Raw genomic sequence first — 18,317 nt, 5'->3', positions numbered from 1 at the left:
AGCAGTGACGAGGAAGCAAACCAGCGGAGATTGTGGCTCGTTGATTTTTGTTGTTGTCACTTAAAGCATGCGGAACCCATGCTCCATACTTCTGAACCTTTCCCATCGATTGAAGATGCTTCTCTATAGCAGTGTGCGAGCATTCCATTTTCTCTGCCAGTTCCCTTGTCATTTGACCAGAAATTTTGTGCAAAAGTTGGTTTAATCGCTCTTCATCGAACTCAACTGGATGGCTGGAACGAGGTCAGTCTTTGAGGTCAAAATTTCCATTTTTGAACTTGGCATACCGATAACGAGTGGTTCTTTCAGCTATGGCACCCTCTCCATACACAGCACAAATGGCGCGAGCAGCTTTGAGGCCTTAGAACCTTGATAAAAAGCAAAAAATGCTCGTTTTTCTTAACTTGACATTTCATTTTAATGATCTGAAAATAAACTAAAATTAACTAGGAAAAAAAAAAAAGATTCCAAAATGATTTAAAAATAGAATTCTCGAAAAAAATAGATTCCAAAATTTAAAAACACAATAAATTCCAGAATTTAAGTGGGAACTTAGTTGCCAACCCAATAGTTTTGTAAACTAATTATGAAAATGAAAATCATTTATGCCATAAATTGAAAATAAAAAGTTAATAGCTTTTAAAGTTTGCACATTTTGGATTATTTTAGCCAACCAAAAACCACAGACACATTGGTGTTGTATTTTCTTTCATGAGGAGTCAAACTCTAACCCTAATATACCGTTTTTTGTAATTTTTTGCAAAGAAATTTGACAATTTTTTTTTTCCCTTTTTAAAATATTTATTTCATTTTATACATTAAAATTTCTTACAACTTTTGGTGTAATGTTTTGCTTTCACTTTGTTTCAACATTGTTGTAACATTTTTACTATTTTGTGATAGACAGTAATCACGCAGAAAATGCCAACTTTCAAATCTTGTTTTCTGATTGGGTAAAAATGATCAAACTTTAAATCTCTCTAACATTTTTCTAAATTTTTTCCAAAATAAATGATTCACAAAATTGGATTGAATGTGAAAAATTACATCAATGTACCAAATTTGAAAATTTTCACTTAATTTGAAAATTTCAAAATGTGTGACATGCCGTGCTTGAGGAGACTTATTGAGTCACGTAAATCAAATCAAATGGAAATTGTAGTTGTTGCTGTTGCCAGTGCTGGTGGCACGCAATAAGCACCATTCATGCATGGGTTGCTGCCAGATCCGCCTGACTGGCTCCCTGTGCCGGTGGCACATAAAAAGCACCCACTACACTCTCAGAGTGGTTGGCATTAGGAAGGGCATCCAGCTGTAGAAACACTGCCAAATCAGATTGAAGCCTGGTGTGGCCTCCTAGCTTGCCAGTCTCCAGTCAAACCGTCCAACCCATGCCAGCATGGAAAACAGATGGTAAACGATGATGTGACAGCAACAGAAAAGATCTGAATATAGCAATACAGAGAATTTTGTCCAAGATTTAGGCCAGACCCATGTGAGTATAGGGCAAACCTAGATCTTTGACAGGATTTTTTTATATTGAATTTGTTGAGACAAATATTCTATGGTTGGATGCCATTCCTGTCACCAACCCTCACATTTCCAAACAAAGCAATAGCCAGACATGTTTTTTTAGGGAAAACTGGAAATGCTTAGATTTTTGGTGATTTGGTGTGCTTGAGAAGATGTGTCAAGTAAAATCATAGTTGTGACCACTGCTGGTGACACGTAGAGAGTGCCTGTGCTGGTGGCCCGCGGAGGGCGCTCGTGCTGGTGGCTCATGGAGGGCACCTGTGCTGGCAACACGTAAAAAACACCTGGTACCAGCATACCAGTTACAGTCAAACTGTCTAACCCATGCCAGCACGGGATATAAATGCTAAATGATGATGATGGCTTGGGGCTGTAGAAGACCTTTATTCCAAGGTGCTGCAGTATAGGATTGAACCTAGGACCACATGATCAAGAGCAGCAGGCTTTTTTAACCATGCAGCCCTACCTATCATCATCAGCATTTGATGTCTGTTTTCCATGCTGGCATGGATTGGACAGTTTGACAGGAGCTGGTACGGCTGGGGGCCACACCAGGCTCTATTTTCTATCATCATCATCATCATCATTTACCATCTGTTTTCCATGCTGGCATGGGTTGGATGGTTTGACTGGGGACTGGCAAGCCAGAAGGCCACATCAGGCTCCAGTCTGATCTGACAATGTTTCTACAACTGGATGCCCTTCCTTACGCCAACCACTCTGAGAGTGTAGTGGGTGCTTTTTACGTGCCACCAGCATGAGAGCCAGTCAGGCGGCACTGCAAGGCACCTTCGGCAAGTGCCGTCTTCTATAGCCTCCGGCCAACCAAAGCCTGATGAGTAGATTTGGTAGACAGAAACTGAAGGAAGCCGGTTGTATATATCTATATATGTATATGTGTGTGGGGTGGGGAAGACCCCCACCCACACTGCTTGACAACTGGTATTGGTGTATTGGTATGTCTGTCCCTGATAGCATAGCGATTCAGCAAAAGAAACTGGTAGAATAAGTGCCAGGCTCTAAAAATAATAATAAAAAAAGTACGGGGGTGGTGTGTGTGTGTGATTCTTTCTACTAAATTCTTCAAGGCAGTGCCCCAGCATGGCCACCGTCTAATGACTGAGACAAGTAAAAGATCAGACACTTGCTGGATAAACTTTAAAAACTTTCCCAAGCATCATTATTTACTTTCTCTCTCACCTGTGATTTTTGTCCTCACCTGATTAGTCTCGGCTTAGGTTTTCTTAATTGATTGCTTATTAGCAAGTCTGTTATCATAACCAAAGTTTTGAAGTTATTGTTTATAGAACCACCTTTATAGATTATTGATACAATGCATGATTGCAGTGAGATTACTGGACTGCTGGACATATGATTTGAAACCCTACTGCTAACACCAGTGTGTCCTGAAATACATAACTCTGACAGACTCAGTCTGCTTAATTAACAACGGGACCCCTCTCCAGTTGAGTCTGTTGCAGTAGGAAGGGATTTTAGCTATAGAAATAATAATCCTCCTCGTCATCATTGATCTTGTGCTGGCACCAGGTAAAAGGCACCCATGTCAGTGCCATGTAGAATGGCACCAGTGTTGGCACCATGTAGAATAGCACCTGTCGGCGCCGCATAAAATTGCACCTGTGTCCATGCCACATGAGACAACATCCACATCGGTGTCGCATGAGATAGCACCTATGATAGTGCCATGCAGGAAAACAACTGTGCTGGCATCACATAAAAGAGCCCCTGTGCTGGTGCCATGTGAAAAGGTACCCAGTACACTCTGTAAAGACGCTGGCATTAAGGACATGCAGCCATAGAAACCTGCCAAAGCAGACAATTGGAATCTGGTGTGGGCCCTGGCCTAACCAGCTCCTGTCAAACCATCCAACCCATGCCAACAAGGAAAACCAACTTTAAATGATGATGATAACATGTTATCCAAGTCAGAAATTGATTAAAACATCTGCATTAAGTTGGATAGAAAGATTACCCTTAAGATCTTAACTCTTTTGATACCAACCTGCTTACGACTCCCTTGCTTCAATCATATAGTCTTGTAATGTCTCTAAGACTACATTTTCCTGTTTTTTAATTTTTTGTTTTTGCTGTTTTAAATCAGTAGGGTAAGACGAGAGGCAGGTTTGGTATTTTTTTCTAGCAGGCTGAATCAATGTACAAAGGTTTCCTCAGTGTTGTTCTGTTAATCAACCACACAGCCATGTCTGCAGGCAATGAATGACTGTGTTTACTTCCCAATGGTCTCAAGTTCAATTCCACTGCCTAGTAAAAGGCCAGGGCCACCCAAAGTCTTGAGTGGATTTGGTGGATGGAAACTGAAAGAAGCCCATTGTGTCTGTGTGTGTACACACACACATACACTGGGCTGTTGCATTCGTAATCATGAAATTGAGGTTTCAATTCCTGTACTGAGTGGTGTGTTGTGTTCTGTTGCTCTGTGATCACTTTGACCTGTGGAAGCGATGTCAGTTTGATGGCAGGTGTGAACTTAATGTACAGCACAAACCATTTCATCACTTGAAACAGATTGTGGTTCATCAATAAATTGCATCTTGAACTGCATGATAGATAGAATGAACTAAACAGAACAAGGGGAGATACATGGGATGGAGAGCTGCTGAAGAGGTCACAGGATGTGTGATGAAAGATTTCCAGACAAAGGACATGGAATAGTAATAAATCTGAAGTAAAGAACGAATATGTTATGCGTGTGTTTATTTGACAAGAAAAAAAAAAGAAAGGAATGACCAACCTGAAGTATAACATATATAAACATCCTGTCGTCATCATCAAGTGTTTTAAATCCAGGTTTTGTCCCTGTTAACGGGGGTGGGGATGGCTGGATCTACCTCAACGCCATAGCAACCAAGGTTGGCAGGTGCAGCCCACCCCAACCTTTGAGTTGGCTGGTGCCCACTCTCCTTTGCTATCATGAGGCATTTTTGGAGCTGGATTTTCTACAGGGAGCATGCCCTTGCTTACCCCCAGTCTCAGTTTCTAGACATGGGTGGTCCTGAGACCAAGGCCTTTGCCACGATTTTTAAGAAATGTGGTGGGAATCTAGCTCAGGAGGGCAGGGACGCTACTCCCTGAGACCCCTTTCAGAGCCCCCCCCTACCCTGTACACTGTAAAGCGGTTGGTGTTAGGAATGGCATCCAGCTCTAGAAACTATGCCAAAGCAGCCTGGAGCTTGGTGTGGTCCCCCTCCCCCCGACTTACCAGCTCCTGTCAAACCATCCAACCCATGCCAGCAAGGAAAAGTGGACATTAAAGCAATGATGATACCTGCTTGTCTGTTTTAATCACTCATTCCTCATTGTCATTCAGTTTTTCCCCTACAAAATACTTCACACGAATAACCTGTAAAATTCCCCTTCTCTCTCTCTCTCTCTCTTTCTCTCTCTCTCTCTCTCTCTCTCTCTTTCTCTCTCTCTCTCTCTGCTTCTGTAAAAGATAACTTTTGTTGTTAACTGAATGTTTAAAATATTATAAAACCCTAAAGCTCTCCATTCTGAACAAATAAAAGTAAATCTGAAAACTACTATTTGCAAATCTCACAATGAGAGATATTCAGCAACAGTACTGTGGAATAAAGATTATTTGCCAACATAACATGGCAGTCCTAGTTTAGGACGAATGTTGCTGTAATTTAGCCCCAGGAGACATCGTCCCCAGCTGGCTATATGACATGATCTGTGTCCTTATATTTTCGAACAAGGGCATCTAGTAACCCCACTCAGCTCAAAAACAATATCTGTGCATCTCGATTTCCGGGTTATTTCCCTTCATCAACACAGAATAATTGTTCGCCTAGAGGTGGTGCTGACAAATTCTTGTTCAAAATATATAATTTTCAAAGTGACAACTAGTCACTAATCTATAAATTAGAAAATTACTATTTTTAAATCCCACAACGTGAGATATTCAGCAACAGTACTTTGGAGTAGAGATTATTTGCCAACATAACATGGCAGTCCTGGTTTAGGATGAATGTTGCTGTAATTTAGCCCCAGGAGACATTGTCTCCAGCTGGCTATACAACACGATCTTTGTTCGAAAATATAAGGACACAGATCGTGTTGTATAGCCAGCTGGAGATGATGTCTCCTGGGGCTAAATTACAGCAACATTCGTCCTAAACCAGGACTACCATGTTATGTTGGCAAACAATCTTTACTACAAAAGTAAATCTATTCACGTCACCAGCTTTCCTGAGAAAATATGAAGGTCAAACGAAAATAATCAATACTTGTGTTTATACAAGCAATTAAAAAGCAAAAACAAAAAGAAAACATTCTCTTTTTTTTTTTTTCTCATTTGTCTCTTACTTCAGCCTGTCAGTTGTTGTCATCGTTTGACTTATCTATGACAGCAATTGATTAGGGTGTATACAGTACATACAATGAATTTATACACAACACACCAGCTGTCCCACTTTCCCTTCTCCTTAAGCTGGTTGTTTCTCATCCCCTGTACTGGTCTCTGCTGCTAAATCGGTGAGTTTGTGTGAGGTTTTATTTTTAGTTTGTTTTCATCCTGATCAAAAGTGAAATGTGCTGACTTGCTTTCTCCTCTCTCTCTCTCTCTCTCTCTCTCTGCTATCAGAGATAGGTATAAATGACCTATATACATTGTAAACTTCATGAAATGAAATCTTTTTTTACTTACAACATAAACCACTTCATTTTCCTAATTCTCTTCTTTCTATCCCATCCAACAACACACAAGGTAGTGTTTCCTTGTTTTTTCTTAGTTCTGGTGCTCCCTGAACAATTTCTAATCTGTTCATTTGATCCTTAACTGGCTCTCGTTGGTTATGAGGAGTTCCAGTTGATCTGATCAACAGAACAGCCTGTTCATGGACTTAATGTGCAAGTGGCTGAGCGATCCACAGACATTCTTTTTTTTTTTCCTTCTACTTGTTTCAGTGGCCTATTCTATGGGAATCTTTTGCCAAACCACTAAGTTACGGGGATGTAAACACACCAAGTAATGTTGGGGGGGAAAACAAACACACACACACACACACACATATATATATATATATATATATATATATATATATACGACAGGCTTCTTTCAGTTTCTGTCTACCAAATCCACTCACAAGGCCTTCATCGGCCCGAGGCTATAATAGAAGACACTTGCCCAAGGTGCCACATGGTGGGACTGAACCCAGGACTATGTGGTTGGTAAGCAAGCTTCTTACCACACAACCACTCCTGCGCCTACATGTATACTTTTAATGTAGTTCTCAGGGAGATTCAATATGACATGGCTGGCTCAAAAGAAACTCAGCCACTTTGCCTTGTGGAATTACTACTGCTTTAGTTCCAATTCATGTCCTGTCTCCAATGTTCTGTCTCCTTGCTCCATAACCTCTCTGCTTTCATCCCATCTCTTTTAGGTCAGTCGTATCTGGTGCCGGTGCCGTATAAAAAGTACCTGTGCTCTGAAGTGGTTGGTGTTAGGAAGGGCACCCAGCCATAGAATCCTCATCATTTAGCGACTGTTTACCGTGCTGGCATGGGTTGGATTCTTTGACAGGAGCTGGTAAGGCTGGGAGCCTGGTACAGCTCTTCAGGTTGCCAACTCCTCTCAAGCCATCCAACCCATGCCAGCATGGGAAAACAGACATTTAATGATGATGATGATGATAAGAAAACTAGTGGTAGTCTGTGTCAGCAAAATCTCCCTCCCCCCCACATACATTTCACAATTTGACAGTTGTTTCAACAGCAGATATTTGGTATTTACCAGTGCAAACCATGGGGTGGAGGGTGCGGGGATGTTAAAACATTATCTACATTAAGACACAGTTAACACAAAAAGTGCAACAGGCCACGATCGTGGCCCAGATAGATGCATTTAATTTATGGACACTTGTTAAGGCCTAATGTCACTCAAACGCTCCCAGAATGCAAGAGGACTAATAGTTCAACTAATGACCTTTCAGATGATGTAAAACTTGCCACCATTATATACTAAAAAAGATATTTTAACTATTTTTTGTTTTGATGTTCAGGTGCAATAAATACTGTAAACAAACAGGAAACAACTTCTGTCTCATTCCAAGGAGAAAAACTAGAGGTAGTTGATAGCTTCCGCTATCAGGGTGACCAAGTTAATAGTGGGGGTGGGTGCGCTGAAAGTGTAGCTGCTAGAATAAGAATAGCCTGGGCAAAGTTCAGAGAGCTCTTACCTCTGCTGGTGACAAAGGGACTCTCACTCAGAGTAAAAGGCAGACTGTATGACACATGTGTATGAACAGCCATGCTACATGGCAGTGAAACATGGGCTGTGACTGCTGAGGACATGCGTAAGCTCGCAAGGAATGAAGCCAGTATGCTCCGCTGGATGTCTATTGTCAGTGTGCATACCCGACAGAGTGTAAGTATCTTGAGAGAAAAGCTGAACATAAGAGGCATCAGTTGTGGTGTGCAAGAGAGGCGATTGCGCTGGTATGGTCATGTGGTGAGAATGGACGAGGATAGCTGCGTGAAAAAGTGCCACACCCTAACAGTTGAGGGAACCCGTGGAAGAGGTAGGCCCAGGAAGACCTGGGCTGAGGTGGTGAGGCAAGACCTTCGAACATTGGGCCTCGCCGAGGCAATGACTTCTGACCGAGACCTTTGGAAATGTACTGTGCGTGAGAAGACCCGGCAAGCCAAGTGAGACATAAATCCAAGGCCTCTGCCAGGGGTGTAGCCAGCCCACTTATGCATACCTTTCCTATATTGGACACTAAACTCCGCTTGCGGAGACTTGTTGAGGCATGTGAAATCGAACTAAATTCGACGACTGGCACCCGTGCCAACGTCGTCTCCTTCATTGGACACAAAACTCAGCTTGGAAGACTTATTGAGGCAAGCGAAATCGGGATAGCACCTGTGCCCAGCGTCGCCTTTCTGGCACTTGTGCCCATGACATGTGTAAGGATTTTCGAGTGAGATCGTTGCCAGTGCCCCTGGACTGGCTCTTGTGCAGGTGGCACATAAAATACACCATTTTGAGCGTGGCCGTTGCCAGTACTGCCTGACTGGCCTTCGTGCGGGTGACACGTAAAAGCACCCACTACTCTCTCTGAGTGGTTGGCGTTAGGAAGGGCATCCAGCTGTAGAAACTCTGCCAAATCAGATTGGAGCCTGGTGTTGCCATCTGGTTTCACCAGTCCTCAATTAAATCGTCCAACCCATGCTAGCATGGAAAGCGGACGTTAAACGATGATGATGATGATGATGATGATAATGTGTGTGTGTGTGTACTCATTAGACTGTGACCATGCTGGAGCACTGCCTTGTGGAATTTTCAGTCAAACGAACTAATCCTAGTACTTTTTTAACCCTGATACCTATCCTGTCTGTCTCTTTCATTGAACCGCTAAGTTACAAGGACATGAATCAACAGTGGTTGTGAAGCGGAGGTGGGGAACACCCCTCCCCACCCCCCATATATATATATATATGTGTGTGTGTGTTCATAATCGGCTTCTTTTAATTACTGTCTCCCAAATCCACTCACTCACAAGGCTTTGGTTGGCTTGAGGCTAGAGTAGAGACACTTGTCCTATATGCCACTCAGTGGGACTGAACTTGGAACCATGTGGCTAGCTAGCAAGCTTCCTACCACACATCCATCCCTATATATATATATCAGTACATACACACTAGTTACCAGTTCAAATATGCTTAGGGGCATAGTCAAACTCATCAGAAAGCTATTCCCTGTATTTTGTTAGTGAGAACATTTCTCACTGCAGACAAATGGGTGGAAATACACTGAATCCATCCAGAGTGTCTTCTATCCAGACTGTGGGATGCATGCATTTCAGGGTGGTTATCTCCTCTTCAGCAGCAGAGACCAGAAAGGCAGGTGCTATGTGTGCCTTCATCATCATCATCGTTTAACGTCCACTTTCCATGCTGGCATGGGTTGGATGCTTTGACTGAGCTCTGGTAAAGCCAGTGGCTGCACCAGGCTCCAGTCTGATTTGGCAGTGTTTCTACAGCTGGATGCCTTTCCTAACGCCAACCACTCTGAGAATGTAGTGGGTGCTTTTTATGTGTCACCGGCACAGGAGCCAGTCAGGCGGCACTGGCATCGACCACGTTTGGATAGCGCTTTTTATGTGCCACCGGCACAGGAACTAGTCTGGAGATACTGGCATTGGCCACGTTCGGTTGGCACTTTTTACATGCCACTGGCACAGGAACCAGTCAAGTGGACCTGGCATCGACCACATTTGGATGGTGCTTTTTATGTGCAGGGGGAACTGGCCACAGCTACGATATTGGTTTTACTTGACTCAACTGGTCTTGTCAAGCATATCATATCGCACAATGCATCAGGGGTATTCTTAACGGGGCTGGACATGCATGGCTGCAATCTCGCTTTAGTTGCTGAGTTTTCTCAATCACAGCATATCTCCAAAGGTCCTGGTCTCCTGTCATTGCCTCTGTGAGGCCCAATGTTCGAAGGTCATACTTCACCACCTCATCCTTTGTCTTCCTGGGTCTACCTCTTCCACAGTTAGGGAGTGGCACTTCCTCATACAGCTGTCTTCATTCATACGTAACACATGACCATACCAGCACAGCCACCTCTCTTGCACACCACATTTGATGCTTCTTATGTCTAACATTTCTCTCAGGGCACTTACACTCTGTTGTGTATGCTCACTGATTTTACATATCCAGTGGATCATACTAGCTTCATTTCTTTCAAGCCTATGCATATCTTCAGCATTCATGGCCCATGTTTCACTGCTGTGTAGCATAACTGTTTGCACACATGCATCATACAGTCTACCTTCCACCCTGAGCGAGAGGCCCTTAGTTGCCAGCAGAGGTAGGAGCTCCCTGAACTTTGTCCAGGCTATTCTTACTCTAGTCGCTACACTCCCAGTGCAACCCCACCCCACTACAGACTTGGTTGCCTAGGTCGCAGAAACTATTTCATGGCTAACCAGTATTGTTTTCTGTTAAGACACATTTCACACCACAAAACCTGCTCCAACAATTCATTGCCCTTTTGTTTGTTATTTATGGAGCAGGAAAATGAAATTATTTATTATAATAACTGTTGTGTGTATATATTTTATCTTTTTACTTGCTTCAGGCATTAGACTGCGGCCATGCTGGGGCACCGCCTTTAAGAATTCTTGTAGTCAAATGGATCAACCCCAGTACTTTCTTTTCTAAAAAAAAAAATCCATGTAATTATTCTATCAGTCTCTTTTGCCAAACTGCTCAGTTATTGTTATTCTTTTTTTTTTTTTTATTTCAGCCGGAAGGTTTATTTGTAGAATGGAAAGCTGAAGAAGTGCCTTCTTCTGATGAACACGATTGGGCTGTGGTTGGTAATGCTGTTGGTTATAAATTAGACAGACAGTCTGAATCAGGTAAAGACGATTGCTTTCATCTATTTGTTCTCATTGGATGGCAGTTCGTTATGAATTAGCACCAGATTAATAATGATGAAAGTTATTTTACTAAATTCTTCATTAGTTTATAAATTAATTGAAACAAAGGCAATGCATTTCAACAGAAATATTATAACAGATGAGTTAAAGAGATCTCAATCAAAACTTCAAACTAATTTATGTTCCAAAGACCAGCTTAATAATGAAAATGTGGTTTCGCTTAATTCTTCATTATTTTCCAAATTAATTACAAAAAGGCAGTATTAACATATTTCAATATGGTTTCTGTTTTAATATGGTAACAAAACGTTTTAAGCTGAATAACATCTAGCAATGCTCAGCATTCGAACCACTTACTCAATGGCTAGAGTTACGTCATCAAGCAAGGTCCATAACTGCTTCAGAGTAATTACAATTTTGTGTTCGATTCAGTTTACTGGATTCTCTCCCCTTACAAAATCTTTTATATATTTTCTCTCTTTTTTCACTAATTCAAAAGACATTGCACGTTGATCAGATAATGTACAATTTTATTAATTTTGTTATTATTATGAAGGCGGCAAGCTGACAGAATCGTCAGCACAGCAGGCAAAGTGCTCTGAGTTCAAATTCCGCCATGGTCGACTGCCTTTCATTCTTTCGGGGTCAATAGAATGACAGTTCAACACTCGGTTGGATGTAATCAATTAACCCCATCCTCCAAACTTCGTTGCCTTCTGCCAAAATTATTATTATTATTATTATCTAAGGCGGTGTGCTGGCAGAATCGTTAGCACGCCGGGCGAAATGATTGAGTATTTCGTCTACTCTATGTTCTGAGTTCAAATTCCGCAAAGGTCGACTTTGCCTTTCATCCTTTCGGGGTCGATTGAATAAGTACCAGTTGCATACCGGGGTCGATCTAATCGACTCATCCTCTCCCCCAAAATTGCTGCCCCTGTGGCAGCTTTGAAACTATTGAAGTCGTTAGCATGCCAGGTGAGATGCTTAGCAGTATTTTGTCTGCCTCTACGTTCTGAGTTCAAATTCCACCAAGGTCGACTTTGCCGTTCACCCTTTTGGGGTCGATTGAATAAGTACCAGTTATGCACTGGGGGCAATGCATTTGACTTAATCCCCTTTCCCAAGCTGCCCTTGTGGCAAAAAATTTGAAATTGTTATTATAATTATTATTATTATTGTTGTTGTTATTAGTGACTATAAATTCCAAAACTGAAACGCGGAAGAAGTACAATATAAGTTTTGATATCCTCGATTTGAAAAGTCTCAAAACGAATTCAGTTCATCACGGCTGGAAATACTTCATCTTCATCCTCAAAGACGGTACCACATATCCAGCACTGCATTTTCATTCTGGTGGATCATCGGAATTTTTCTCCCTCCTCAGCCAACATGTTTGCATTCAGATGTAAGTGTTCTAGTTTTACATTATTCATCATTAAAAAAAAAAAAAAAAAAATAGATGCATTCATGGCCGACTGGTTAAGACGTTCACTTTGCAATCATATAATTTTAGTTTTGTCCACCACCCCCTTTGCCACTTTGTGGCACCTTGGGCAGGTGTCTTCTCTTGTAGCCCTGGGTTGACCTAAGTCTTGAGAATGCATTTGGTAGGCGAAAACTGTGGAAGCTGTCGTGTGTGTGTATCTATGTATGTGTGTGGTGTGGTGTGTCCCACACCATTTGACAACTAGTGTGTAACTTAGTGGTTTGGCAAAGGACACCACTAGAATAAGTACCAGACTTAGAAACAAGTACTAGAGTCGAGTTATTCAGCTAAACCACTCTAGGTGGTGCCCCAGCATGGCCATAGACCAGTGACTGAAACAAAAGATAAAAGGAAGTTATATGCAATTCAAATTTTCTGACTTCACAATCAATCCCAGTGTGTGACCCTTTCAAAGCTTTGTATTGAGTACTACTTTGTTAGTGGCACTTTGGCTCTACCTTCTGTCTCCGCAACTGTTCTTACTTGTCCCTATATAATATCCCTATTATATAGGGTAGTGAGCTGGCAGAATTGTTAGTACACCGGGAGAAATGCTTAGTGGTATTTCGTCTGCCTTTGCTTTCTGAGTTCAAATTACGCCGAGGTTGATTTTGCCTTGCATCCTTTCGGGGTTGATTAAATAAGTACCAGTTATGCACTGGGGTTGATGTCTGTCCTTGTTTGTCCCTTCTATGTTTAGACCCCTGTGTGCAATAAAGAAATAAATACAGGGTGTTCAAAAAGTCTCTCCGCAGTAAGTATTTTATTGCAGAATAAATATTTCTAAGATGGTAAAAAGACTGCAAAAGAATATATTAGACTCTTTACAAGACTTTAAAAAACTTAGTGAAATAGTAACCAAAGGGGTCCATAAGTATAAAAAGGGTGGAGAACTGTTGCTTTAGAGCAACGCTTCTTAAACTTTTTTCTTTTACAACCCCATTTTTCATCACAAGATTTTTCACAACCCCAAGTATTGAATATACATTTGTGAAATAACATGTAAACTGAAATTCAAGTGTTTGAATTTAATTTTCGCGACCCCAGTATTTCTCTTTGTGACCCATAGTTTAAGAAGCACTGCTTTAGAGGATCATCATCATTTTAACATCTGTTTTCCATGCTGTCATGGGTTGGACAGTTTGTCATACATTTGCAGAATCATTAGCACACCGGGTAAAATGCCTAGCGGTATTTTGTCTGTCTTTACGTTCTGAGTTCAAATTCGTCAAAGTCGGCTTTGCCTTTCATCCTTTTGGGGTCGATAAATTAAGTACCAGTTGCGTACTGGGGTCGATCTAATCGAGTGCTCCCTTTTCCCCAAAATTTCAGGCCTTGTGCCTAGAGTAGAAAAGTTTGACAGGAGCTGGCAAGGCCAGAGAGCTGCGCCAGGCTCCAGTTGTCTGTTTTGGTATGGCTTCTTTGGTTGGATGCCCTTCCTAATGCTAACCACCTCACAGTGTGTACTGGATGCTTTTTACATGTCACTGGCATGGGTGTATTATAGTTATCAAATGGCAACTGAGATCAACTCCACTTGAAAAGGGGAGATAATCTCAAAAATTCTCCAAATGTATGTGTACATCTTTTGATGTTCAAAAAATATAAGCATTGACAACATCAATAACCTAGGCATTTCTAGTAAAAAACAAAACAAAAAAAAAAGCTGTGGTTCTTTACCTGAAGTACATTGTAGTGGTGATTCGAAATTGAACCACTAGGTAACTGGTCAGACATCAGCGCTGAGCCTCAGTAGTTTCATGTGATTGGTCTATTAAGCAACCAATCAGTATCAAGCCATTGTGTGATTCAATCATCTAGACCTTTCTCCTTGTGCCCTATAAAAAGCCACTTTTGGTGGTAATTGCAGGATGTTGAGGCAGCTGCACATTGCATCTCCATTCCTTTCTCAGTCAGATGGTTGAGACAGGAACCTCCATTGCCACATGTGGGGCCAGCCACAGATTTCTGACTCAGTAAGCTTGTTGTAAACCCCAAGCTGTACATCTCCCCCAGTATGTAATTATTGCTGTTATTATTTGTAAAAGGCCATAATAAAATGATAAATCTTCCGTTAATTGTTCCTGGTGTTGTCCAGTTACTTCTTCACACAGCGCAAGAGAAACATTTTCATTCAACAACTTAACCAGTCACCACCTCAGACCAGCCAACAAGCACAAACTATCCTTTGCCACTCTTACCAACTTAAATACAGTGAGTGTCTTGTTGAAAACCTGTAAACATTGATACTTTGTTCATTTTTAACATCCTTTTCCCCATACTAGCAGGGGTAGGTGTGTAAGATTGCTGAGGGACTGTTTTACAGTCAAATGCCCTTCCTCTTGGTAACTTTTACCTGTTTATCAAGTGAGAGATCTCTTATTTTACACATTTTTGAAGGCACCAAGCAATTGAACTATTGCACCACTTGTAGCATGCAACATTCATAGGACGCAGATGTATGCAGACACAAACACACACGCGCGCACGACAAGCTTCCTCCATTTTCCATCTACCAAAGGTTGGATAAGGCCCAAAACTGACACACTAGTGCTTTTGAATAAAAATCCTCTGGTACTTATTCCACCTGAGTTACACTGACCATCCCTTGTCACTTTCACTGTCATATAAACAGAGGACTAATGATTGTCTCATTGAAAACCTGCTTTTCCATGCTTGCTTGCCGCAGTTTGTTGTGGCTGCTTGTCTGTTGCAAACCCTCACCTGTTTCTAAGGCAAGGTAATATTACCCCACGGTCAGACCTATTTTTGCAGAATATCAGAAATGAATGACACTGGATGACAGTAACACTCATCACACACACACACGACAGGTTTCTTTCAATTTCTGTCTACTAAATACACTCACAAGGCTTTGGACAGCGAGTTCTTTATTCAAAGATACATACCCAAGGTACTACACAGTAAAAATACACATTTAGAGCTTTTATGCAGTTTTCATTTGCCAATTTCCTTTCACAAGGTATTGCTCCCTCAACTGGTATAATAGAAGAAATTTGCCAAGCAATGAGATTGAACCTTCAACCACGTGATAAATATACTGAGTCTGTTCTGGTGGTTGATTTTTGGAAGGGCGCTTGGTCATAATCACATTCTTCAAGAGTAACTATATGGTATTGCAAAACCCTGTCATATCTGGTGCAGATGTCCTACCTTATTCTGTGTTCAAACTGGCTCGATTAGACCTCTCATGCATACCCCACAATGTCATTCTGAAAGTAAGCAATCATATTGTTGCAATCCTGAAGTCGTGAGAAAATACGATTATCAAAAGAAAGTGAATAGATTACTTTTGACAGAGGAATCTGAATGCTTAATGGGTTAAAGAAATGTATTCTGCAGTGGTGGCCATCTGGTCTTGTTTCTATGTGAGAAATTGTCAGCTTCTCTTTGTAACCTGGACCATTGGCCCTGTTTCCATGCCTAGATCTTCTACTTTCATATGACTAATGTCTTTGGAGAAAATCTGAACATTACAAACATCTTGTTACTGTAAAAAATTTGTTTTATTTCTTGTCAATTTCTGTAATTTGTAGGTCACCGAACGACAACCGCCTGTGGATAGTGGAAGATCATGACCCTGGTATGCTCTCTGAATCATTTGATAAACTGAACTTGTTTACCGATTCTTCAGAACATTTAGTATCGGTAAGTTTAATCTTTTTTTATATTTTGTATTTTCTGTCTAGCTTGGAGAACAAGATTTGTGCTATGGTAGCTTTGGACCTCTGAATGAGATGCAGCAGCAACTGTCTTCCCCACCACACTTGCGTCTTTTGACAGATGCTGAATTTGTTGGTTTGACGGGAGTGAATCTCTTCCCCCTTGATATGGGAGTGGTTGTCTGGTATAGGGAAAACTTTCTGCTTCGTAACATAGTCATGCAGCTGTTTGGGTTTTAAATATTTTCTGATCTCAAATGGAAACCCAAAATATGATGTGACCTTGCCTAAAGAGATTTTTATACTTTCAGGTTTATAAAGCTTTCTATGGTCCCTACCCTGTGAAGAAACCTTGTGTGAGTACCTAGGTGCATTGAACAGTTTCACCCTACACTTCGTAGCTCTTGTGTTTCTGCAAGGCAATAGTTTATAACGAGCACTTTTGCACTTGATATCCTTAATTTGCTAAACAGCTCACGTCCTGACAAAATGGTACCATTGGTTCTCTGAGGGAAACAATGGGGACAAAAATCTTTTTCTTCCATTCAGCTTCAAAGTGGTTTATTTATTTTCTTCTGTTGCTCTCTCCATTTGGAAGTTTTACATCTTCCTCTGCTTCATTGCTGCTGTCTGCATCTACCTGCATTTTAACGTGCCAACGAGGGAGTGTTTATGTCGTCATTCAGCTTGGTAGAAATAGCAGCAAAATCTCCCTCAAACCACACATTCATCTTCATCATCATTTAATGTTTGTTTTTCCATGCTGGCATGGGTTGAACAGTTCAACAGGATCTGGCAAGGCAAAAAGCTGCATCAGGCTCCGCTTGTCTGTTTTGGCGTGGTTTGTATGACTGGATGCTCTTTACATGGTACCAGCTCAAGTGTTTTTCATGTGGCACCAGCGTACATGCTTCTTACATGGCACCGGCAGGGTCATCAAAAGACAAAGACTTCTTAGCTGAGAGAGGAAGTGGAACCAAGGAAAGCGGCTGTTAGCCTAGTGAGAGGTTAGAGGTTACCTTAGAAAAAGCACAACCCCTTCGACAATGTAGGCCAGGGTTTAATGTTTTTAAGAAAGGACGGTCATGGTTTGAATGCCTTTGAACACATCTGTTCAGTCTAAATTAGAATGGATCTAAAACAAGGGCAGTATTTTTTGAGATGTGGTGGCATTTAGTCTTGGCACCATTTCATTTAATACGTCAAAGATTCCTAATCTAAGTTTTGGAATCCCTTTTTATATTTGAATTAAAATTCTTCACTCAAAACATAAACCTGGGAAATGTCAGTGGTTTGACCCGTGGCTTCTAATATTAAATAGAAATGGGATATGAATTTGTTTACTATTTTAAAAAATCTTGTTTATCTTGTTTTAGTCATTAGACTGCGGCCATGCTGGGGCATCGCCTTGAAGAATTTTTAGTTGAATCCACCCCAATACTTACTTTTTTTTTTTAAATTCTAAAACCTGGTACTTTTTTCTATTGGTTTCTTTTGCTAAACCGCTAAGTTCTGGGGATATAAACGTATCAACACCAATTGTCAAATGGTGGTGGGTGACACACACACACATACACGAGTTTCTGTTTCTGTCTACCAAATCCATTCACAAGGATTTGGGTGGCCCGTGGCTTTAGTAGAAGACACTTGCTCAATTTTCTATACAGTGGGACTGAACCCAGAACCATGTAGTTGAGAAACAAGCTTCTTACTACACAGCCACGCTTACTTTCCTTGATGTTCGTACTAACCACTCTCTCCTCTACCAAAGTAAACGACCTCTGACCCATCTTCCATGCTGGCCAAATAAATCAAAGCAGTTGGAAATGATTGAGGAACCAAGACAAAGGAGGTAACAAGTAGCCCCCTCCCTTCGCATTTCACCTAAGCCAAATCTTGCTACAGAGTCACCTTGAATGCATTCACCAAACAGTTATACACACAAAGTAGGAAATAATGAAATCACTAAGTCATCATCATCATCACCATCATTTAAGGCCCACTTTTCCATGCTTTTGTGGATCAGATGGAATTCATTGAGGCAAATTTCCTACAGCTGGATGCCTTTCCTGTACCCAACTTTTTTCCCCCAAAATTGGGAATGAATGACACACATTTACACCAGTGGTTCTCAACCAATTTTTATCAACAGACTCCTTTGATTACTAT

General features: G+C 41.3%; 1 protein-coding gene across 4 annotated transcripts in view; it reads left to right on the top strand.

The window, feature by feature from the left end:
• Positions 1–18,317, top strand: part of LOC106873698 (TBC1 domain family member 15-like) — a 55,660-nt gene that overhangs the window by 8,769 nt on the left and 28,574 nt on the right. For 2 of the 4 annotated variants that reach the window (XM_089348247.1, XM_089348245.1), the window contains exons 3-6: positions 10,841–10,955; positions 12,171–12,384; positions 16,023–16,134; positions 16,460–16,504. In XM_089348247.1, coding sequence (XP_089204373.1) covers positions 10,841–10,955; positions 12,171–12,384; positions 16,023–16,134; positions 16,460–16,504 — 486 coding nt within the window. The remainder of the gene's footprint in view (positions 1–10,840; positions 10,956–12,170; positions 12,385–16,022; positions 16,135–16,459; positions 16,505–18,317) is intronic. The other 2 variants (XM_089348248.1, XM_089348246.1) reach the window with 1 other exon arrangement.

Source organism: Octopus bimaculoides, chromosome 2 (assembly GCF_046866305.1).
Source record: "Octopus bimaculoides isolate indiv1 chromosome 2, ASM4686630v1, whole genome shotgun sequence".
Taxonomy (NCBI): domain Eukaryota; kingdom Metazoa; phylum Mollusca; class Cephalopoda; order Octopoda; family Octopodidae; genus Octopus; species Octopus bimaculoides.
This window is presented reverse-complemented; position numbering and strand designations above follow the sequence as displayed.